The sequence below is a fragment of the Leuciscus leuciscus genome (genome assembly GCF_965113295.1).
Source record: "Leuciscus leuciscus genome assembly, chromosome: 15".
Classification (NCBI taxonomy): domain Eukaryota; kingdom Metazoa; phylum Chordata; class Actinopteri; order Cypriniformes; family Leuciscidae; genus Leuciscus; species Leuciscus leuciscus.
In genome coordinates, this window is record NC_138739.1 from 19,574,909 (window position 1) to 19,591,558 (window position 16,650).

Sequence of the window (16,650 nt, forward strand, 5' to 3'; positions counted from 1 at the left end):
TGCATTTGAATGTGTTGAAATTTATGTGTTAGTTTGTCTGTATGAGACTAGCAGTAAGCTAGATCAACATTAAAATAACATACAGATCATATTCTAACATTTTATCATTGTTGAACTATATAACATTGATTAGTTTTATGTAAATGTGCTCACCTGTTTAATAAAGTACATGTAGGAGTGGTCGAAGTCTCGGACGTGGAGCTCTCGGCATCTCGAAAACACAGCGCTGATATTGATTCTCGTGTTAGTTCTCCTTTTTTTAATCCAAAGTCTGCTTGTCATGGTCCATAATGTTTGAACGAAACAACAACAGCGTGCAGATGGACATTACGAACTACACAGTTGTCCGCGTCTGTTGCCTTGGTTACTATCAGAGGGCTCTGGTTGCTATGGCAGTTCAAGCGGAAACCAGGGAGAACGTGGATATGACGCCACTGACGGCGACAAAACAGAAATAAAGAAACGGGAAGTGTCTTCGAATTAAATTACAAATTTCTCCTGGTTTGAAAGTTGTTGGAAACAGTCAGGATAATGTAAGTACACAACTATATAACATAGATATAGTGATTTTTGCTATTTTTAAAGCAAAAAAAAAATACATATTGTACCTTTAAAAGAATATCTACAGATTTCATCTTAAAGATAAAGCTGCTTAACTTGTGGTGACACTTGTGAGCTTAAAATTCAGGTACTTCAGGTACTTTTTTCTTATAATCATCATATGAATTAATACGAAATCACCACCTCATAAAATAGTTACATTTCCTCATGAGATCAGGTTGAGCATATTCTGCTTCCCCCATAACAACGTCAACGCCTCTGCTTTAATGGTGTTATTAAAAGGATACTCCACCCAGAGTAATCATACCATCCCAGATGTACACACTACTGGTCAAAAGTTGGGAATAATTAAGATTGTATTTTATGTTTATGAAACAAGTTATTCTCACTAAGACAACTGTTTTCTATTTGAATACATTTTAAAATGTAATGAATTCCTGTGTTAGGGTTAGCTGGCAAAGCTGATTTTTCAGCATCATTACTTCAGTCTTAAGTGTCACATTATTTATGTTCCATTATTTCGAGGTTGCAGTCCAAAACAGTGACTCTAATCACTTCAATAATGACCACACTGCTGATGTGATCTTATTGCTAGCACACATGGGAGTTATTGTAGACACATAATCAACATTTTATCTCTTTGGAAAGGCATATCGGCATCATTTTTCATACCGGGCCAATGATTTCAGTTCAAGCCTTTGTTGGCTGATTCTGTTGGTGTTCAAGTAATTTTGTGTGTCCCTACGATGCAGATTAATTGCATGTTTATGTGCCTGATAACCAAAATGTAGAACTGATATTTACTTACAAAGAGATTCATCATAAGAAGCCAATAAATAGGGAATAAAGAATAATGAGAGCATGGAGGAAGGAAAAGTGAAAGCACTACTGTCATTAAAGTATGTTTTAAAAAAAAATATATATATATTTTAAAAATACAGAAACACAAGTTATTTTAAAAATAAAGATTCTGAAAGCATTGAATGAGATCCCATAATAAATCAATATAGATTTATTATAGATGGAGATATTATGATTAATATCATATTTTTAAATAATGGTTTTCATTATTAAAATGGTGATTATCTCTGAGGACACCCAACTTATTATATAAAATGTACCATGTGATTCTAACCATGTCATGTCAACAAATGGAACAGTCATCCAGCTGTGTATTATCATGTTAATTATTGTGCCTACAAAAATTTACAGCATTTAAAAAAAAGAAAACATCAAATATTATATGAAATAACCGCAGAATCAACTTGGCTCTGCTGCCTTGCAACTGCATCAAAGATCAGACAAATTTTGGAATGTTTTGCAAAGTGCTGGCAAGTTTTTGTGCCATGAAGTTGTAAAGTTACATGTAATAAAGCTCTTGAAGATGGAGATAAACACTAGGAAATAGAATTTAATGACAAATATACTGGAGACAGGAAAGCATTACACGCCAACATAAACGACAACCGACAAACACTGAGGGAGAACTGAGGCCTTAGAAGCATGGACCAAACATGGGAGCGAGTGAGATAACTAGACACCAGGTATAAGTAATTACAAATCAGGACAACTCAGAAAAACTAGGACTGAATCCGAAATCGCCCCCTATACCCTCAAAAAGAGCGCTATTTGAGGGGACAGCCATTTGTAGTGGTGTCCAAAACCATAGTGGACATTATTGAGTGCACTCATTCAATCCCGCAATAACGAATGTATCTACTAGCAATGTACTGTACGATCAATGGGTGTCTGAATTCACTCACTTGTTTTCATTCACCTCTTCAAGTGAAAAGTATTAGTGGACTAACATAGGGAATAGTAAATGAGGGTTTAGGGGGTGATTTCAGATTCAGCCTAGGTCACAGAGAGCAGAACAGATTAGGCCAAAGTCTCAAAAGCTCAGTAAAATGGGTTGAACCTGACATGGTCTGCCATACTTTTTATTTGTGTTTTTTTTTCTGTTTACTTTGACCCTAAGAACCAATAATTGGAGGGTCTGCTCTGCCGGAAACTTTGCGGAAATTTTTTTTGGCCATTTTAGTGTATGTACCCTTCATTTTTTGATAGAAAATTTTGGAAAATGAAAAATGTCCTCAAATCCTCAGAGGGTTGTGTAAGCTGTCAATAAATGCATTCCAGATGCACAGAACACATGTGGTGACAACATCCAATGAAAAAATAACTCTTAAAACACATGTTTACCTGATTTTTGGCTTAATTTGATGAAAAAATAAGGCGTTTTCTCACTTTTTTCAATATTTTCATCTTTACTTCATTGGCAATCAACTATTCCCCCAAGTTATGACATCAGTCAATATGCCATTCTTTTCACCAAACAGTATTCTCATTCCTCAGAAATAAATATACAAATCTAACTAAAATCATTGGTTCTGTGATGATTTAACCAACCCGTTCTCATCTCAGGGCGTCATATAAGGCCGTTTTGTCACGTCCTTCGGCGTTTTCTGCCCACGCATATAGCACCCTTTTGCGTATAGATGACACGCACATGGCTTTCAACCAACTTCAATGTAAAACCATCCGCGATGTAATTACACGCTCAGGGCTTCGCCAGTCGTCAATTCACCTCAACATTGACCGACTGCACAGACTAAAGACGTTTTCAGCAACGACTTATGTTTGCTCTATGATTAGGATTGCCTACACCTAATATAGGACCCAGATAGCAATGAGTCGGCGGCCCACCGTCGGCGCTCCGGCGGCAGTAGAAGCGGCAGAATGGCGACATCGCAAACACGTTGGACGGCGCACCGCCGGCGGCAGCCGCTTTTTAAAAGCGGCAGCCGCCTTCCTACCGCCTTCGTTCCGCGGCCGGCCCGCGGGCCAACCGTCGTCCCGCCGCCGTTTTATTTAAGGCGGCCCTTCCGCGGCCCGCTGGAGGCAAGCGCTATTTTCGAGCGATCTGCCGCCGCTTATTCTGGCTATATATAATATTTAATATTTATAGCATGCAGTTTATCAAGAATAATGATTGCTCCAACCAGACAAATGTCCATTTGGCATTTTTATTCCACATTTCAAAGTACATTAACTGTCATTTAAACAAGATGTGTCAGATCACTGAAACATAACAGAAAAATAAATAAATCAATATACTAACATGCAGGTTTCTTATTAAATTGTGGTAAAAAAAACAAACAAACAAAAAACAGCCTTACAAGCAAATTACAACTCTTACAATAATTGTTCATATAAAGAGGACAGCTCTAGGGTGAAAAAAATTACCTGTAAACATTATGACAAGTAAAGAGAATACTTGATACGAAATAATGTGCAGGATACCAAATAAATCAAAGTATGACATCACATTTACAAGCCATTTCTAACAATAGGTTAAGTGGTAGTAATTTATAGTAAAGCTCTGGAGTAGAATAGACCATTATAGCTGCAATGCTGACCTGTGGCACAAGGACTTACAAGCATTATTTGAAAAAATAAAAAAAATAAAGTAATTTCCAGTTAGTGAGTATAGTGTGACACTTCTGACTTCTTTAGGGGTCTTGATGTTACTGACTGCAAGATAAAGAAAGGATTCCAGTTGTCAGTGATTCTGGGGTGTCAGTAGTCAGCCTAAGTGGTCGGCTGTGGGTCCCTCTCAGCTGTGCGGTGCCTTTTTCTGCCTTCACGGTCAGATGCTCCTTTCAGGTAACGCGAAACATTAACCTAGACCGCTTCATCAGTGGCATCCTGGGTTGCCAGGTTCTTCCGGATGGCTAATTTAGAAAATACAGATCTGTCATTTCATTTGAATTGCATGAAGCCATACACATCTACTTAAATATAATTAAAAAAATATCCAACTTACTTTGAACAATGGTCTAAAGGAACATGTCTCTAAAACATGCTTTATCCCCTACACCGAGCTGAAAATCCAAAAAAGTGTTACAAATTACATTTCGCTGAAGCTTCTCATAAATAAATAAAAAATGTGAAAGGCTAAGGATTCAGACTGTAATATATGCAGTACACAATCTTAAATTTTACTTTTTAGATTACTCTATGGCGTTATAATCAGCAAACTTACAAATTGTTCCTGGAGCTTTTTAATCCTGCTTCAAACTGTTGTCAAGACACGGCAAATCTTCCTGGGTGTGTAGGGGGAGTAACAGATCCCCTGACAGGGATAACTCCAACAGACACAACATCGCCAAACTCTGCAAGACGTCACAGCATAAGGGTCTGATCTGCACCTACAGGGTTTCCCAGAATAAAATAGTCAGTCCTGGTCCCTCAACTACTAAACTATGACATTTATATCTAGGTCTACTACATGTACAGGTAGCCCCAGTGGGAATTAAACCAACAACCACAGGTGCTGTTTGCAAGTTGTACCTGATTGCCCAGTGCAAGCAAACGTCTTCAACATTGTTTGTTGAACTTGCTTCACCTGCTCTTGAAGTAAGCCGCTGTCATCCGAAGCTACAAAATGAAAGGCATATGGTAATTTTGGACTTACATCACACACAAAAAAGTACAATTTAAGAAACAGTGCAAGTTCTCACCTGCTCGTGCATTGCTTTCCCTCAGGGCTTGGTTCTACATTTAAAAAATAAAATAAAACAAACAACTAAAGGCACTATTTGCAATACTGTTAAAACACTGGACATTAAGACATAGGGTTAGAATATACCTTCACAGCTGAAAACTTCATGCTTGACACGAGATGCCATTGGAGTACAAGGGCCAACAATAGAGCAATGACTTTCTCCCTCCTATTGATAATCATTGACATGTAAAAATATGTTTGAAGTTATTGCATACATTTAATGAATTGGACTTAAATGTAACACTTAGTAAAGCGCAACGTATTACATACCTCCAGAGTTTTCACCCATATGCTGCCAGGGTAAATTTGCTGCCGGGGGTGTAAAGCTTAGTACTTGATGAGCTGGGGGAGCAAACATAACAGCTTTCATTTCAATGCAGAGTATTGCTAGCCTGGTAATACCAAACTCTGCTACTTCGCTTTGCTTCGTAGACAGAGTCTGGCATGGCATAATTGAAAAGTGTTTTCTTTCTTGCGGGGGGGGGGGGGGGGGGGGGGGTTGTCTGAAGTTTAAAATCATTGGTTACCCGTAAGCCAATCACATAACGTTTGGTTATGGCGTGTGTTATGCGCATGCTCAGCCGCATCTAACTTCCACTGTAAACACATGTATGATGCGAAAACAAAACCATCGAGCGAAATACCGGAGTGAACATGGCTGTGAATGACTTTTGCAGATTATGTGAAGTAAGTCTACGCATCCACAGTACAATCAGCGTCTACGTCACGGCTCTCAGCCCGCCCTCTGTTCGTTGATTGGCCGGCTGTTTTCAGGCCGGAGGAAAACGGAAAGCTCTGACGCTGTCTCAGACTGAGTACAGAAGCGAAATGAAATTGAGCGGAAGTACGAAGTCTGACGTAGTCAGGCTAGAGTATTGCATATTCAGTAATGAAACAATAATTGAACTTTGCAAAGCTAATGGAATGTACAACACACCTCAACACCTTTCATCCAGAAACTGCTGCAGCGAATCCCATCAAGTGTCCTAGTGAAAAACAGATTATGATTAAAGGATTCATCATCTTAAAGTCAGCATGAAATCAAATTTTACAATTTGTATTTTTATATGTAATATTGTAGTGTTTATGTAAATGATTCGTCTCTGCACTTCATTTTTTTATTTTTATTCATGTACCCTTATAATCTTTAATCAAATACGTTACCCTTCCCTCCCCCCTCGAAACGACTTCTCTTCCGGTCATGTGCAATGGCGTGAGGGCGTAGCAACTCCCCTCAAACCATTAGTCTGCTATGAGCAGAGATGGAGAGGAGGAGCGCTAGAGTAAAACCCTGCTCCTCTATTCAATATTCCCTTTCACTTGGAAATACGTCACAACACTGGAGAAAAGTCGTTTGTAACTTCCAGTTCATGCCAACTTTAAATAGAAGCAATAGTTTCCAAGACAAAAAAACTTCACAAATAACATCACTTACTTGTACTCAAACTCTTGGCGGATTCTGGATTACTGGGGAGAAACCTGGTTCTGAGAAAGAGGAAACAGAAATTTGATGATAATAATAATAATAATGAATGAAAGATTCCGTTATCCACAATAAACAGACAAATAAATTACACAGATGAAATAAAGGAAAATCAAATGTACAAGTCAGACCCATTTACCTGCTCCCTTCATGAACTTAAAATGATGTTTCTCCCAGGTGCTGTGTGGAGGTGTGCAGCGGATGGCTAAATTGTTCCTTTGTCTTTTTTGCGGAGGTTAAATGGGGGCCAATGGCACATGCCCTTCGCTGAGCCACTCTTGCGGAACCACTGCAAATGGCAGATCCTCCTTGTTGATAAACTGAACAATGTGAAGCATCTAAAATAAATAGAAGACACATTAGCATAAAGTATACTTTTTGATAAAAAAATTTCAGGCAAAATCAACAACATTAAAATGCTCACCCCTTCGAAAAAGCAGTAATTTTCACAAGTGGATCAACAGAAAACCATATTCAGACAAACAAAATCATATAAACAACCTACATCGTTATTTTTGTAAGAAAACACCAAAAGTTAAACTAAGTCTTTCTAGATGTAAAGTTTGGCTACCTACTGTAGCTAGATACATAACATGTAACGTTAGAACATGCTTGAACTCAGTGTGTAAAAAAGGTGAAACAGCATGTGGTAGCGAACACTAATCTAGACTAGCAGCATAATAATTATGTTTAGTTAGAAAACAACACAAGTTATACTGATCAGTCTTTCTTGTCGTGAAGATTTTGCTAACGTTACCATTCCCACGCAGGCGGCAGAATAATTGTCCGTAGTTCAGGAACTGTAACGTTAGTTAATTCGACTGACCAATACTATCTTAAACCACATGTACTCACACTTGTATAAACATACATAACAGTTAAACATACTTAGAAGAAGAAAAAACTCAAAGCCAGGAAGAAACCAAGTAACGTTAGCCTAGCTATGGCAGAAACATGGCGGAAACTTTGCAAACAAGGCTAACTTACTTTAGCTTGACTAGTTAGGCAAGAACAGATTTTAAGAAGAACTAAAAACAATGTCAAAAATGAACATAGTAATATTGCGTTACACAAAAAGGAAAAATGTACTTACTTTAAAGATCGTATCTTCCCTCTCTCCAAATACTGAAACCGTGTGACGAGACGAGTAAATCTGCTTCAGTTTTTTAGGTGCTGCCCCTCTCGACCGGTGGAGGTACTTCTCTGTTTGTGCTTTAACACTTTCTTAAACATTTGTACAGGTCGCAAAACTCGCAATTGCATACTGCAAACAAAGTAATCCCTTATACATGTAAAAGGTAAAAAAAAAAAAAAATTGAGCTTGTAAAACAATGAAAGACATAACCACAATTTCCTGGAGTGACAGAGAGACAAAATATTTATAAATAGCCTATTTCACTTTATCCTTCAGGTCAAAACAGGGATTTTCATGTTTCTCATAGACATTACCATGGTTGCAAATTAATAAAAAAATATAAAGCAAACCCAAGATTTTGGCCAAGTTGCAGATGTCTTTCACTGTTCACTGATTTCAAGCATTGGTGAAAAATCGAACTTCATCCATTTATTCTGCTAAATTGTTCATACCATGAATGAAATATTTATTTTAAAAACTAATCAGAATCAGAAAGATATTTATTGCCAAGTAAGTTTTACAAAAGGAATTCTGTTTGGTCTATTGGTGCATCTCAAATTGTGCATAAATCAAAGAAATGTAAAGAATTGTCACCTTAAGTGAATAAAATAATTCTATATATTTTACATATTATCGCTTCAGAGTTTCAAAGTAATTTAAATGTAATTTCCTAAACCTTATCATGGAATCAGAGTCAAATCTGTTATAACCCCTAATGGCTTTGGAGCAACAACAAAAATGTATATAATTCACATAATAATTATAATCGCTTTAAATGTGAAAAGTAGTTAAGATGCTGTCAGTTTCACTCATGGCTGGTCGATTTCAAAGCGGCTCCCAGACAGCAAGCCAACATTGAATAAACATTGTTTTTCCATCTGAATCATCATTATGGTTGATATTGAAATTTCAATGTAAAATAAATGTTGAATCAACATTACCATATCGATGAAAACCTGATGTTATTAATGTTGATGGCAACAATATTGGAACAACATTGATCTATAGTTATCTTTATGATTGATTAAGCATTGCTATTTGGTTTACCGGGCGATCACTGAATGTGTTGATAAGTCATTGATTTATAGTTGACCGGGAAACGACGCATTGTTGAAAAGTCATCGACATATAGTTGACCGGGAAATATGATTGAAAATGCATCGATATATAGTTGACCGGGAAATGTGATTGAAAATCTATCGATTTTTGGTTGACCGAGAGATCAACACCAACATACAGCACCGGACACAGCTCGTTTCTGGACCCTTGCCACAAGCGTACAGGTAAGCTTGCTTAATGTTCGATCATATGAATGAATTGTACCTAATCAAATACTGTTAGGCTGATCGTTAACATGATGGTTAGTGTAACCGACGCAGTGCTGGTCACTGAAATAGATTTTTGTTTTACCATGTGTCAAAATCTGCCAAACGTATAGGATACTTTGTGGTTCTCATCTAAGGCTATAAAGTTAGCAAAACCTCAGAGTCCAGTCTATTTTTGTGATAGCTCAAAATACATGCCTGTAGCCTACCCATTGCTAGTGTCGTGAAATTTAATAACACAGCACCGCCACGAAATGCCGATTAGACCATCTCGTCGTAATACAAATACAAAATATTAATAATCCTCGAGCAGGGCTGCGATATGCGTGCGATACAGTTTTGTAACTCAATTGTGTTTGTTTTCAGAAATGATAACAATCATTTATACTAGTGCTTATGCGATATCACGATTTTTGATGATCTTCTCCAAGATCTGCTTTTGAGGAAAACATTTCATTGGCGTTCTGTTCTGCACCTTTTCTGAGCGCGGGGAAGCGAGCGCGCACTGTCAGCGCCTGACAACCAGGCCTGGCGACAAGGGGGGCTTAGCCCCACATACTTCATAGAAACAATTAAAATGCCTCGTTAATTTTAAAGATATAGCCTATTTATTATTATTAGCCTGTTTTTGCCTGAGATTTGCGGTGAGATTTACGCATGTGCTCGGGCGTATGCTATATTCCTCCATGCACCCAGTATTTAAGCAGAAATTAATAATTAAAAAAAAAATCTTTTGTCTGGTAACTCTAATCAATACATTTACTATTTACTTAGTTATAAGTATCCCGTTATTATTGAATTTGAATTTGTTCCAAGTGTTTAAATATGTCTTCTGTTTAACTTAAATGCTAATTTTTTGCATTGTGATTTTATTTTCTGTTTTAGATGCTCTACTCAGCAGATGGGGACAGCCGCCGTCACCCACAGGCTGTGCAAAAGTGGCTGTGCTATGCGCCAGACCGGGCAGGAGGGACTGGACGACAAAATATTCGGCATCAGAGGACATTGAAGTGTAAATAAAGAGTACAAATAATTCAATAAAAAGGCTTATAAAAATGAATTTGTTTTAGTGTGGTGTGTTCAGTGTTTTATACGAGATTTCAAATGTTCTCCTACTACTGGCTGTAGATAAAGCAGGCTATTTAAATTATGGCATTACATTTAAAATTAACATTTAAAAATGATTGAAATTCCATTGAAATCACGTTGATCCTTAGTTTAGTTGAAATTTCAACATTGTTTCAATATTCCTGATAATTGAAATACCATTGAATTTCCGTTGATCTATGGACAGGATTTCAACGTTGTTTCAATATTAAAACAGGGTGCAAAATGATGTAGAATCAACATCAGATTTCGATGTTGATTCAATGACTTATTGTTGAAAAAGGAATATTGATTTAACATAGTTTCAATGACTGTTTGCTATCTGGGCTTGCCGCCAGCCGGCCGCGGTTCATTTAGACGGCGGCAACCGCCAGACAGAATGAAGTCGGCGGCCCGGCGGCTGTTCGCCGGCGGCATCTCGCAAAATTTGGGAGTGACGTATTCGGCGGCAAACGTTTCATCGCCGCCAGCGGGCCGCACCTATAGCCGACAGCTTGGGGCCGGCGGCAAAAAGAAGCCGTGCCGATATTTTTTGCTATCTGGGGAGGTCATTGTTTTCCATTATTTATCTTTTGAGAGGAGATATTCGCCATTTTCAACACCCTTATCGTCTGTGAGAGACGCTCGCGGCTTAACCACCTCCAATGCAACCCACCCGCGTTTTACAGGACGCAGTTGGACTTTGCTAGCCAATCCAAGTGCGTGATATCAGACGCTTTCAGCAACAGTAGCATGCGTAGGCTACAATTTCGTTAAGTTTTAAATAAGCCTGTGGTAGCCTACTCAATTTAAACGTGAATGTGTGCTAGGTATCCTAACTAAAAACACGACAATATAGGTTCCATCATCCCTTAATTGCCCGCAGGAGTATATTGGCCGAATTCAACACGCACCCTTTATCGTGTGTGAGAGACGCTCATGGCTTTCAACCATCAATGCAACCCACGGGCGTTTTACAGGACGCAGTTGGACTCGTTGAATATGGACGCTTGGCCAGGACCCCTTGGCGTCACTTTTTAACGCACTGGGTATACCTTTGGCGTCATTTTTCAACGTGCAGGGTAGTCTGTTTGACTTCTATAGAACTCTGAACCGGAGCCTGCGGCGTTGAAATTTGACGTCTTGGGTAACACCGCAATTCCCGTCTGCTGTGTATGGGTCGAGGCTACAATAAATACAAATACAAAGGAATAGACTACAATAAATGATCTATGCCAGGGCTAGTCAAATGGCGGCCCCCAGATGATATTTATCTGGCCCTCCAACTGGTTTTTGATGTTTAAAAACCCTCGCAATCTGATATCAAAGTGCCCTCTCTGCGCAAAGGTTTAGCGCGTTCGGCAACCGCATTCAGCGGTGAGTTTAATAACGCACATGGTGTGCAACCGCATTCAGCGGTGAGTTTAACAACGCTCAACTGCAGGTAAAACGGCATTCAGAGGTGAGTTTAACCAAAACAACGCTCAACTGCAGGTAAAACTACATTCAAAGGTGAGTTTAACAACGCTCCACGGCGTGCAAGTAAGCAGTTTAAGCGTTTTCTTGTCATAGGAACTGGTACATAGGTACACTGCTTTAACTAGAGCATGCTGGGTAACGTATTTTTATCGGAGGTTTGTTGATGTTAATAAATATATATAATATGCTACGATTGTGTTCAATTAATATTTTATTTTTTATTTTATTTTTTATTGATTAAATCCTCTAAATGAATAACGCTGACGTCACTGTATGGGGCGATCCCAGGGTCCATTGCGATTTCCCACTTGGTAAGTAGAAGAGTTAATTAATAGAGATTGATACTATTCTTAAATTTACACATCTAAAAACTGTTGAATCAGGACAAGAAGTTGTGTTTAGAACCTTTAGATGTGTAAGGTGGCAATTTCGTATGACGGTAAATAATAGAAGGCATTATAAAAATATAGCTTGCTGCACCAAATGTGCAGGCTAGCAAAGTTAGCTAATTGAATTCAAGTTCATTTTTGTCGCATATAATCATCATGTATCGTAGGGGAATGTAATATTTTCAGTATTACATTAGCCCACAACTATTATCCAATATTAGAAATGTTCAGATGAAGAACAGTTGCCAGATTGGTTTGTTTTACAGCCTAATTGTTTAAAATCCACGCAAAATTATATAATTAACACCCAAATAAATCTATAATTAACAATACAAATTAATTCATAACTACTAAATTGTGGCTCATCACAATTTTTCAATATGAAATAAAACAATTAATGTGTATAATTAATGTAACAAGTAATGCTGTCATAACTTATTGACTGATTTATATATATATATATATATATATATATATATATATATATATATATATATATATATATATATATTAGAAGTTCTGCTGTGGCTTTGTTTGGAATTTTTTTTTTTTTTTTTTTTGAAATAGAGCAAAACTTACATTTATTGAAAATTTTTGTCTAATTTCTATCTAAAATGTAATTAACAATATTCACTTCTTGTTTATTGAAAAGGAATATCACATACAATTTAGCCCATTCTGGCAACACAGATGAAGAGAATACTGGTGTAAAATGTTCAATTCTGTTTTTTTTTTTTTTTTTCTTTAGGTCCCTCTTCGGCAGCTTCAAAAATTATTTTTAGCCTTACCCCCTTAACATAATTCAAGTGTACTGTATGCTCTTTTTCAGTCCGGCTTGTACCTGTGGAGATGCCTGACAAAATCTGTGGTTGTTCACCAGAGTTATTGAGGGTTAGTCCAGGAAAGATTGTTGCTGTGGTCACAATGAATGGTAAGAATGTGAAGAACTTTATTTTGTCCTGTTTGAGAAGCATCTTTAAAATAAATATATATCCATACGCGACTCCCTACAAGTTTGACATAGATATAAAACTAAAAATATATGAAGTATACAAAGTAATATATAAATAGTACAAAGAACCCAAACCCTGGTTTACATTACAGTGGATGTGTTTTTGATATTTCCAGGATGACATGATCGAACCATGCCCGAGTTAATTTGTGAGGCATGCCAATCCACTTGGACTGCTGGAGTCGATGCCCTAAACAGAAGTGACTACTGGCCTGCAACCCTTCAATTTGCCACAGTTTATGCCACAGATGTCTTTTTTTCATTTGAAGAAATGAAGATGGCGGCACCAGGACTGTCCTGCCAAGCATTTTTAAGAATACTGAATCAGCCAACGGTCCGCTTTGGTCGTGTGAGTATTGAATTGATCTATCCTGCAGTGTTGTTGATATCTTTGAGTTGTTGGTTGATAAGCAAGATCTCAGCAGACAGTTTTCTGAAAAGTTTTTTTGAGTGGGAGGCTGTGAGATTTGAGGTGGACAACATATGCAAGGAAGAGCCCTTCAACTGTCCTGCATGCACCCTAGATATGCTTGCAGTTTCAGTTGATGGAAACCGCAAGCATTACCGTTTCAAGAATGCTGCTAGCTACTCCAAACTGTGTATCACAGTGTTTGTATTAATAAGAAAACATAGCTCTTTAATGTGAACTAAGAAATCTCAGATTTTAAGTTATAAATTGTTGTCAATCATCAATTGTTGTTTTTTTGTTTTTTTAGATCTGAGGAACAGGCCATCTTTGAAGGCGTCTTCATAGCCAAGGATGAAGACGTAAAAAGATTTGTAGACCACATTCACAACACAACCAAACATGTAAAATTCTAGATGATAATTAGACTACAGCACTATAATAACCTCTTTCTGAAGAGTTTGTTTAGGAGAGTCTTATTTTCATCAACAATTTTCCATATTGTAGTTCAGTGGAAGAAGTGTTTGTGGAGGGGAGTGGTCAGCAGCCAGAGATACCTCATAAAGATCTGCCAGCAAGGTAGACGAGGAGGGATTGGAGCTTGTGGTGTGTCGGCACAGAGTCCTGCTCCAGAGCTCCAGCACCTTCTTAACATGAAGCCATTCCTTTCGGTATTTCATGCCAAAGCCCATGATTTTAAATACGAGGTAAGGAAGTGTTGCTATGTGATAGAATCGTATTATCTAAACTGAACATCTGCAAACATCTGTTTATTTTTATTTTTTTATTCTTAACCAGGTAAAATGGAGTGGGGCATATCAGGACGGTGCTGGTTTAACTCTAGGGGAGGAGGTGGAACAGTGCAATGCCTTCCTATCTAGGATTGCAGTAACCAGTAAGCATATGTCAAAAGCAGGTAAGATTACCACATACTGCACTAGTTACATCCTTACATAATACGTAGGAGGAATATGGTAACATCATATTTTCTTTGTTTTTCAGGATGCACAGACTTGCTGACTCTCATGGCCATGCGCTGGAATCAGCAAAAGTTCAACAATTTGGCTATCTCACTGACCTGCCGATATCAAAAGGTAATGACATCAGTAGAATTAATTTTAGATGTTCAGTACTGCATGTTAGCAGTGTATGAAGCTGTGCATTGAGCATTTGTTTTTTGTTTCTTACCACTGTTTGTTATTGTAGACCACAAAAGCTCTGCAAAGCCAGTTACAAAACCTAGAGTCCATGAAAGCGCAATTGACAGTGACAGCGAGCCAATTGGAAGAATGATGTAAAGGATTGGGCTGACGGTGAGGAAATGATTACTTGTAATACATTTAGTCACAAATAATTGTAATTGTTACTGTTTGTTGACTGCTTCTGACAAATCTGATACATAATGACACATAACCCACAATGCTTCAAATGTCATTCTGTAACCCCATACTATTTCAGAGATTCTTTGAAGGTTGATGTTTAATACAAATTATTTATTTATTTATCATAAATGCATTCCAGACTCTGTCGATCTAAGGACAAAGAGAAAGGCGTTTGACATCATCATGTCAGTAAGGAGACTTGAGGAGGAGCAGAAGATTCTTGTTGCAGAGATGGACCACCATTGGAAATCTCTTTCAACTCGTTCCGATACCCTCAGAGAGCTGTCCTGCTTGTTTTCCAGTGAGACAATGAAAAGTATGTATTTGTAATAAATTACATAAACATAGGGTTGCCCCGACCAAAGATTACTATTAGGGGGCAGCCCTAATAAATATACACAACAATGATGACTGTTTATAAAGTTTCTAATGCTGGTCTTATATTCTTGTGTTCCTCTTTTAAGATTCGCAATGTGGCCTAAGTGAAGAAGGTTTGAAAGGTCTGCAGAGCATCATCCTCAGAAAGTGGCATCAAATCAGAGAAATGAAGGTGCAAGCAAGAGACTGTTACCTGCAAGTTTTGTCTGGAGCAGAGGACATCAACTTCTTGTACAGTGCTTCAGCTGATGAGTACGACAGTGACTACGAAATATCTGATGATGGACTGTAATCTACAAGACAGTAACACCTTTCATACTTCTGGACAATGACCTTAACTATGAATATAAAGCATGTAATAAAATCTGCTTTTTATCACCATAAATATAACCAAAGTGTTACCTCTTCTTTCACATACATAGAAATGTGTGCATGCATGCATGCACTGTGTGGTACAGTAACTTTCATTAGTTGAACTGTAGGGTGCTGTATAACAATTGAAACCTGTTAAGAGACATGGAAGAAGCAGATTATAAGGAAGAACACCATAATGATGAGGAATAATTTTCTCCCCAACATAATATTCAATGTGCTTTCTGTGTAATCTAGTACAGGTTTCATAGTCAACTGATGTGATTCTGTGGTACTCAGAACATTTCACCACTCAATTGTGTAGATTTATCAGCTGTGACCTGATTAACAGTATAATGTTACAGTTTTCTGGATTGCTAAAACACATTTCTTGAAACTCACATTCTCAAAACCTTAAACACAAAACCAAATTTTCAAACCACATTCAGAGAACATCTGACTCTTATGGCAAAATCAAACAATTGCCTCAAAACCATTTTATCTGTGCTCAAATCAAACAATGCTTTCAGATCATACACACATCAGTCAATATTATAAACACTACAGATCAACCGTTAGACACTACAGAGAAAAACGAAGAGCAGAATCCGAAACACGCAGTTACCGAAATAAAAGTATATCGTAACTAAGTAAACAAATTTTGCAATTGCGTAAAAAAAGTATAGTAATGACAACTTACAGTAGTAAGGTGAATAAATTGTATACTGCACTGCAAGTATAGTATTGTACTGAATATTGTATAGTATTGAAGGTCTGTATATTCAGCACTTTTTATACTGTGAAAATACAGTGACCCAACTGCAAAAGACAAAAAGGTTACAGTAAAAAACTCTAAATGAAAAGCGTTACAGTCACTCAGGAGAGTTGTGCAACTAGAGGAATCAAGGTCAGTGAGAGAGATTTTATTCTGCTTCAGCATCATGTTGGTCCGGCCTGATGACTTCTTCCACATAACAATGTCATCTCAGGAAAAGGGACAATCCCTAAAGCAGATCCAGCCTTGACAACATTCTTCACACCTTGCTCTTTCTCATCCTCCTCCTCTTCCTCTTTGTTCACCACCTATTTCACATAC

The 16,650-nt window shown here is 37.7% G+C and overlaps 2 protein-coding genes across 5 annotated transcripts in view; one reads left to right on the forward strand and one right to left on the reverse strand.

Annotated features, from left to right (window-relative positions):
- Window positions 1–16,650, reverse strand: part of LOC309474918 (uncharacterized protein) — a gene marked incomplete at its 5' end in the record, with an annotated part of 216,662 nt that overhangs the window by 37,461 nt on the left and 162,551 nt on the right. The gene's annotated exons all lie outside the window — the stretch shown is intronic.
- LOC309475674 (uncharacterized protein) lies at window positions 11,670–15,604 on the forward strand. 4 transcript variants are annotated; one of them, XM_082138589.1, is made up of 9 exons: window positions 11,670–11,947; window positions 12,855–12,956; window positions 13,154–13,386; window positions 13,754–14,150; window positions 14,242–14,359; window positions 14,446–14,537; window positions 14,650–14,756; window positions 14,965–15,141; window positions 15,290–15,604. In XM_082138589.1, the coding sequence occupies exons 4-7, from the start codon at window positions 13,860–13,862 to the stop codon at window positions 14,734–14,736; spliced, it is 588 nt and encodes a 195-aa protein (XP_081994715.1). In that variant the 5' UTR covers window positions 11,670–11,947; window positions 12,855–12,956; window positions 13,154–13,386; window positions 13,754–13,859; the 3' UTR covers window positions 14,737–14,756; window positions 14,965–15,141; window positions 15,290–15,604. The 4 variants fall into 4 exon arrangements, with proteins under 4 accessions (XP_081994715.1, XP_081994716.1, XP_081994717.1 ...); XM_082138590.1 differs by lacking the exon at window positions 11,670–11,947 and having other exon boundaries at window positions 12,623–12,956; window positions 13,754–13,847; window positions 13,951–14,150; XM_082138591.1 differs by lacking the exon at window positions 11,670–11,947 and having other exon boundaries at window positions 12,623–12,956; window positions 13,754–13,805; window positions 13,951–14,150.